This window comes from Sinocyclocheilus rhinocerous, unplaced genomic scaffold (genome assembly GCF_001515625.1).
Source record: "Sinocyclocheilus rhinocerous isolate Xijiao unplaced genomic scaffold, SAMN03320098_v1.1 scaffold499, whole genome shotgun sequence".
NCBI classification, from domain to species: Eukaryota; Metazoa; Chordata; class Actinopteri; order Cypriniformes; family Cyprinidae; genus Sinocyclocheilus; species Sinocyclocheilus rhinocerous.
Genome location: NW_015637156.1, coordinates 607,160 through 615,362, shown reverse-complemented (window position 1 = coordinate 615,362; position 8,203 = coordinate 607,160). Strand labels below are relative to the sequence as shown.

Sequence of the window (8,203 nt, the reverse complement as noted above, 5' to 3'; positions counted from 1 at the left end):
ACGTATTCTCACTCATCATCAGAGCCAGTCAATGTTCAATTTGTGGAAATGCTTGGGTTTCCAGCACGCAACTGATATGTTTAAATGTCAGCTCTTTGAGATATTCACTCACAAAAAGGTACCACCACCAACCAGGCTTTAGTGTGATAAAACAAGAAAGAAAGAAAAAAAAAAATATATATATATATATATATATATATGCAGAGGCCAGGGTGAGTTTTTTTTCCTCTACTTAGGACAAGTACTTTGCACATTATCCAAATTCAGAAAAAAATCTTTAGCATGTATATATATATATATATTTAGAGGCCACGATGAGTTTGTTCCTCTACTTAGGACAAGTACTTGCACACCATAAAATGCACATTTCTCACAGAAAACACGCAAAAAAAAATACGCAATTATGCACACAACACTGAACTTGAACACTGAACTAAAACCACGTAAACATATAAAACAAACAGAGAAGCTTTTAAAGTGTTATTTAGTACTAGTTATAAGCATAAGTACTAATTATTTTATTCCTATTTATCTCGAGTTTTTTTTCATGATTTATTTGCATTTACTCATTTTGTATTATTCACATTTAAGAAGCTAATTTCACTATTACATGCTCATTTCTAACCCTAATATTATTTAATGAATCATGCTTTTAATGTGTTGTCATAGTAAACATACTGTCAATTTCACAGTGCACTTGCTGTGACAAACATTTGTGACAAACATTTGTCTACTCTACTCAAACGACCAAACTTATTACTGTCTGCTTAAGGAAAAACAGTCTCATTAGAAACACCAAACTAGTTTTTGCACACAAATAGGGGGAAATGCCATCGCGGTAACTCACGTGTGCCGTCAAAACGCGTCGCTATAGTATCCAAAAATGTGTTCTGTGGCGCGAGCAATCCCTTCATAACAGGCATTTTCCCGCCCTGATATGGAATTCCCCATCAAAGTGACGCGGCTTTGTCAGAGACAAAGGTAGAGACAGTTTGAAGCACTCCGGTGAAATTGAGCTTTCAGCGGACTGAGGAACGGAGGATCCCGTTCCTCACCAGCGCGCGAGCAGGCTGGATGGGGATGCGCGCGCCCGTGTCACTGGGAGTGACGCCCGCAGGTGCGCGTCAGGTAAATGGCGCGCGAGCATTCTATACAAGTGGCGCACGAGGTTGGAGGTCAACCTAAAGATAACAATATTTTATGCTCTTCACTCTTGCAATACAGTGATAATTGAGAGATGAATCAACATATAAACAATAAACATTCCTCAAAAGCATGATGAATCATATTTGATCCTCAAATTTTAACATGATTTTTCATACATTTTTTTTTTTTTTTTCAAGTTGCTTCAGCCCATACATGTTCATTATATGTGACCCTGGACCACAAAACCAGTAATAAGGGTCCATTTTTTTTTTAATTTAGATATATACATCAGCTTTCCATTGATGTGTGGTTCGTTAAAAATGGACAATATTAGGCCGAGATAAAACAATTTGAACTATCCTAATGATTTTTGGCATAAAAGAAAAATCGATCATTTTGCCCCATACAATGTATTGTTGGCTATTGCTACAAATATATCTGTGCTATTATGACTGGTTTTGTGGTACAGGGTCACATATTACTAACTAGGCCTTAGAAATATGCATATCAAATATGGTACAGTAGGCTTTATAGGTTTAAAGTTTAGAAGGTAGCTTACCCACTTTTGTGCATTGTTATCATAAAGGTAATTAATCATTCTCACAGTACGGCCTAGTTCAGTCAGTGTTGAGCACCATGTAGTGTGTCGGTTTCACCTCACGTTAACACAGCTGGTCTCAACTGTTTGCATACAGAGAAAGCATTTAAGGTCTAAGCAGGTCCTGGAAGCCCCCTAAAACTGGATATCTGACACATCCTGCATCCAAATATGCATACTTACCTACTATTTACTATGCAAAAACCAAGTGCATCAAATATGCAGAAGATCCAACTGCACTGTTGGTAGTTGTAAGTCACAGTGTAGATATTAAATGAATCAAAAGGTAATGGCATGGCTGATGTAATATGTCTGAGAACGTTATAATCTGCTACAAACCTGCATGAGTTTAATCAGGTGTGTTTGATTAGATAAACATCCAAAATGTGTAGGTTGGGAGGCCTTCAGGAATAGATTTGAGAAAAATTGTAGGGCTGCTAATGTATTTTGAGAACAACATTATTAGCCTGTTTGTTAAAAAGAAAAGATATTATCAATGTGGGGCCCATTTGAACAAAGGAGTGGGATTTTTTTTCTTTGCAATTTCCAATGGTGCTGCCCATTTTAACTATACTTGGATAATATTAAATGGTGGATTACTGTAAATAGACTAGTACTAAAATCAAAACAGCAGGACAAAAAGTAGACCAAAGATAAATGAGACGATGTCTGCTTGGCAAGAGTCAAAAGTACTAAAGACAACGATTTTTTTTTTTTGTAAAAAATATTACACGCAGCAGGCTATGTCGCCCTCTACTGTTTATACTGTCACAATACCACACTTTCACCTTCTACAACCACAATACAAATTGCCACAAAGTGCTGTGGCAGTGTTAAAAACATGATTCAAATAAGTAGCAATTTGTTGTACAGTAATATTACATAACAGAGCATTAATTCATAATTTTCTTATATTATTATGGTAATATTCTCATCATTACTGCTGTTGTTGCTGTGGGGTAATCGTTGAGATATGATGAGTCACTGGAGAGCTGACTTGACAAATTGACATAAATAATATAATCCAATCATGTGTCTGTCTCTGTTTCTTGTGTACTGATGTATGCTTATCACAGTAGTGAAAACTGTAATCATTCTACTGCAGAATGCTTTTATATGATGAAAATAATGTTTTGTATTATAATCATATGTACTGAATACGTTTCATTTGGTTGTAAATAAATATGCAAGCTCATGCAAATAAAGACACAAATGAAGCTCTGTTCATTATGATTAAGCTTACGGAAAAGAATGATTGCCACATACAGTGACTGTCATGCGTACAGGTGCAAACAAGCGTTAATCACAGAGATCACTTGATGAGGCTGATTAACTTTTTTTTTTGTCAACTGAAACAATCATTGTATTGCCTCCCACCAGTACTTACAGCATTTATACACACATTGGCAAGCCTCTATTACATGTTTTTAAATTATAAAAGGTTATAGAGAAATGTTAAGTACACCCCAAGAAAAATACCAGATTTTTTTTGTTTTTGAAAGAAGACACTTATGCTCACCGAGGTTGCATTTACTTAATAAAATTTATTTGCATTTATTTAATAATAAAAAACAGTAAAAAAAAATAATAATAAAAAGTAATACTGTGAAATGTTATTACAAATTTAAATAATGTTCTAGATTTTATTATATTTAAAAAATGCAATTTGTTCTTGTGATGGTAAAGCTGAATTTTCAGCAGCCATTACAGTCTTCAGTGTCACATGGTCCTTATAAAATCATTCTAATATGTTAACTTTGTGCTCAAGAAACATTTCTTATTATCAATTTTGACAGTTGTGCCTGTAAATATTTTTGTGGATACATTAATTTTTTTTCAGGATTCTTTTATGAAAAGAATATAAACCTTTTTTTAATAATGTAGATGTCTTTACTGTCACTTTTGATACATTTTGTACACTTGTACACTTTCAAAATAAAAGTATTAATTTCTTTCAAAAACGATATTATGGATCTTTTGAACTGTTTACGGCAACATATTTTAAACTAACAACACTTGGTTAAATTAAAGTTAAATTTAAAACATAAATTTCCATTTCATCTTGTGAGGGAAAAATGAGTACAACTAAACATTCATCACCAAAAACTAAAATGACCAAAATTTAAATCAAATGCAAATTAGTAGAGCATCATTAAAGAGGAAGGTCTTATGTAAACCTTTAATAAACTTATCTGGTCATTGTTATTAGATAAATGTAGTCTTTACTCATCAATGCTGTCCAAATTTGTCTAGTATCAATATGGCCCAGGACAAAACATTTCATGAGTGTTGTCACAGCACTCAATGTAAGCCAATCAAAATTTATGACTAGTTGAAGTTGTACATTGGATATTTGAAATTAAGAGTTTTTACTATTGAAACATCAAAAATGCTTGAGAAATCAATTATTAAATGTTAAAATAGCTTGCCATACTAAAACAGCCATGTATTCTGACAGGAGGCACTTCTGCTGGAAACTGATTGGTCCGCTCTTGGTGACATCACGTTGATGATGCTTTGTGGGGCCGTCTAGAGATTTAATTACGGATCTGTGTTCGCGCATTATATTATACGATCCGTTTTTCCTCACTGTTAGCCTTATTTTTTTTTATTTAAATGTGTCTGTTTTTTCCGTTTGCTAAGAACAAAGACCTTTCTTTATGAAATAAAACCCGCTCTCGAGTCGCTCGTCATCGGACCCGCGCGCTGATTCTGGAGCCAGTGTTTTTGTTAGTGAGCGATCCTGGGACGCGCGCTAGCTCTGTCGGCATGTTCGGATCCCCGTCTGCAGGATTATAACCACCGGAAAACAGCACTGCAGACAATAAAGTAAGTGACTGAAAAAATATGGCTTAAAAACAAGACGAGATGATGATTTGTCATAGGTTGAGCATATATGCAGCACCTGTAGCAGCTCTTTACTGCTGAACAAATAACATCTTAAGCCAGCCTAAGATGGTTTGCTGGTCGTAGGTGGTTTGAGATGGTCTCCCAGCCTGATCAAGCTGGTCTTTAGCTGGGAAACAACTTGGTCTCCCAGTCTGACCAGCAAAAAAAGAAAAGAAAAGTCTAGAACCAGTAAAAAAGACCATCATAACAGAGAAGAAGAAAAAACAAAATATCTGAGCAATACTGCAATTATCTCTCTATATATATTTTCTCCTTTCCTCATGCTATCATTTTTTGTAGTTTGTGAGAGCTGAGATTAAAAACGATGATGGACCATTTGGCAACTACTAGTGGCACCCAGGGGCCCGTCATGTCTGAATCCTCTTATCCTCCCTGTAAAATGACCCGTATGGAGAATTCAATAGATCTGCCTGTACCTGGAGTCACTCCTGTGAGCCTGACCTCCAAACAAACATCATTACACACAAACAGGAGGAAAGGTATCCACTGATGGGCATAAACACAGATAGAAGACCATGTCTGTTTATAAGATGTCTGAGTGATCGTATTCTCCTTTCCACAGGCAGTCTGATTCCTGTGTTCTGTATGGTGGAGCAGAGTGATGTCCCACCCTCAGAGAGGAAGAGGTCAGAGCATGCAGAATTTGTGCTGTTGAAGAAAGACCTGCTGTTCAGCCAGATTACAGAGGCTGCACTGCAAGAGCTGGGATACACACACACCGCGGCGGCTCTGGCTACAGGTACACATACACTAATGAATAATTCACACTCAATTCAAATTGAATATGTAAGCCTGAAAGATGGGGATGGGGCTGTTTCTTTTAGTTACAGTCCGCACCATCATAACCTGCATCTTATCTTTTGGAATATGCATCACACTTACTGTAAACCATGTTCAAAAATGTAAAAAGTCCCATATGCTCACCAAGGCTATACTGATTAAAATATAGTACAAATAGTAATACTGTGAAATATTAATATAATTTTAAATAACCATTTTCTATTTTAATATATTTTAAATGTAATGTACTCCTGTGATGGCAAAGATGCATTTTAATATGCTGATTTGGTGCTCAAGAAACATTTCTTATTATCATCAATGTTGAAAACAGTTACTACTTAATATTTTTGTGGAAATTTTCCAGGATTCTCTGATGGATAGAAAGTTTTAAAAACCAGCATTGGAAAAAATAGAAATCTTTTTAACATGTAATTTTTGATCAATTTAGCACATATTTTCTGAAAGAAAAAAAAAACATACTGACCCCAAACCTTTGAACTGCAGCACACAAATAATACAAACTATTTCCAGTAATTATACCTAATTGATATCAAATGTAACCGTACTTTGATTCATTTTAAATTTCTATTTAAACATTGAAGTCTAGACAATTAAATTACACAATAAATGAAAAAACAAAAACACTGCAAAAATGTTTAGATAGTCGAATCTTAAGTTAAGCTGTACTTAATGTTTTATTTAACGTAACATATATCCCTCATATATGGATTTTTTTTTTTTGATGCTAATGGTTACAAATATGATACATAATTTGCCTATTTGAATCAACAATTAATTAGTGAAAAACAAGATGGCGGTACAAGACACTTAACGAGAAATAGAAAAGGAAGTGCAGAAAGCTGATGGGACACAAGAGAATGTAAACTTGCTCAAGATCAGAAAACTATTAAGGTTGCCAGAAGAGAAAAATAAGTAAAAGCAACAACTCCAAAATACAGACAAAAAAAGGAGTTATGGTGGCAGGAACTATATAAGGATCATTTATAGTAGTCATATTGTAATAAATATTCATTTCTGCATTAGGTCAGGTTCAAGTTGGCCATTGGAACCCTGTGCCCCTGTCCACTGTGACAGACACCTCTGACGCAACAGTAGGAGACATGCTTCAAGATCTTTACCATGTCATCACCTTAAGAATAAAGCTACACAGGTACAACTGGCACACACACTTGCATCAAACAACCCATCTGTCTCTGGGTTTCAGCAAACAGGCTTATCAGAATGATGAACTACACTACAATGAAAATTAAAGCTGTTCTGATTCATGAATAAGGATAATTTTTCACAGGTAATTTAGTATTAAAACTCATTTCAAAATTATTAAAAGTTATTATAGTTATTAAAGTTTTGAGGATAAACACTTAATAATATAGCTATTTGTGAAATAATAATTATTTGTGGATAATGTCCAACAGTGTAATTAATTATTGCAGTACACCATTTTTCTCACTGACTCACGCACGTTCTCTCACTCTCTTAGTGTTTCTAAATTAGAGGACTTGCCTGCTGAGCAATGGACTCATTCTACCGTCAGAAATGCCCTGAAGGAGCTGCTAAAAGAAATGAATCAGAGCACACTGGCTAAAGAGTGTCCATTATCTCAGGTACATGTTCACAAAAAAAAAAAAACCTTTGTACGCAAGTAAACACTGTAAATGTACTATTTTTGCAAGGCACTATCCATATAACCTTATACTAACTTAAACATACTTTTTATCAACCATAACTTAATTGCATGTAGCTATAGAATAAAATAGGGTTAATTGTCTCATATCTCATGGTTAAAGAGCAGAACTATGATCGAAGAAGTGCTCTCCATTGAAGAATACAGCCTACTATTAAGATCCATCCCTAGGTTGAGAACCAGCTATTAAATCTAGTTAGCAAGGAGACAAAAACCTTTAGCACATCCTTTCTGGATACATTTAGTCGGTTCCAAGGCACACCTCTAAACTTAATTTAGTATGCTCTGTCTGTTAATTACCGAATTCCTGTTAAGGTCACATAAAAAGGAAACGAGAAGCAAAATCATATTTTTGCCTGCACATAAACACACATTAACTTGTATGTTTTTTTGTTTTTTTTTGAAAGAGCATGATTTCATCAGTAGTGAACGGCACTTACTATGCCAGCATCTCTGCTGCGAGATGTCAGGAGTTTGGCCAGTGGTACAAACACTACAAGAGGGCAAAATCTATGATGGGTGAGTAGCGACCTACTGTATGTTCTCCAAGAATAGCTCCTATATTCACACATTTATAGCTTTCTTTAAGTAGTCATCTTGTGTTTTTGGTAACATTTTACGTTAAAGCTTAATCCATGAACAAACAAAGAACAATCATTTACAGCATTTATTAATTTAAGATTTAAAATTTCTAAATATAAATTTTTTAACATTTCAAGTGGTATTAACTAACAATAAAGTACATTAAAGGGGTCATATGATGCGATTTCAATTTTTCCTTTCTCTTTGGAGTGTTACAAGCTCTTGGTGCATAAAGAAGATCTGTAAAGTTGCAAAGACTAAAGTCTCAAATCCAAAGAGATATTCTTTATAAAAGTTAAGAGTCAACCACGCCTACCTAAAACGGCTCGTTCTAACACGCCCCCACATGTCTACGTCACGATGTGGGAAGATTTGCATAACGCCGCCCAAATGTTCACCCAAAGAAAGCAGGCGTAACTTTTATTCTCTCTGTAGTATTGTTGCTGCCGCCATGCCGTGAAGACGCTGTGTGTTTCGTTGTG

At 35.1% G+C, this 8,203-nt stretch overlaps 2 protein-coding genes across 2 annotated transcripts in view; one reads left to right on the top strand and one right to left on the bottom strand.

Moving 5' to 3' along the window:
• Window positions 1-923, bottom strand: part of LOC107748730 (potassium voltage-gated channel subfamily H member 8-like) — a 53,847-nt gene extending 52,924 nt beyond the window's left edge. The window contains exon 1 of the mRNA XM_016563676.1: window positions 848-923. Coding sequence (XP_016419162.1) covers window positions 848-923 — 76 coding nt within the window. The remainder of the gene's footprint in view (window positions 1-847) is intronic.
• A 3,357-nt stretch (window positions 924-4,280) lies between these two features.
• Window positions 4,281-8,203, top strand: part of LOC107748681 (DNA-binding protein SATB1-like) — an 8,835-nt gene continuing 4,912 nt past the window's right edge. Inside the window, exons 1-6 of the mRNA XM_016563604.1 lie at window positions 4,281-4,573; window positions 4,934-5,133; window positions 5,217-5,393; window positions 6,479-6,605; window positions 6,936-7,059; window positions 7,547-7,658. Coding sequence (XP_016419090.1) covers window positions 4,959-5,133; window positions 5,217-5,393; window positions 6,479-6,605; window positions 6,936-7,059; window positions 7,547-7,658 — 715 coding nt within the window. The 5' untranslated portion in view covers window positions 4,281-4,573; window positions 4,934-4,958. The remainder of the gene's footprint in view (window positions 4,574-4,933; window positions 5,134-5,216; window positions 5,394-6,478; window positions 6,606-6,935; window positions 7,060-7,546; window positions 7,659-8,203) is intronic.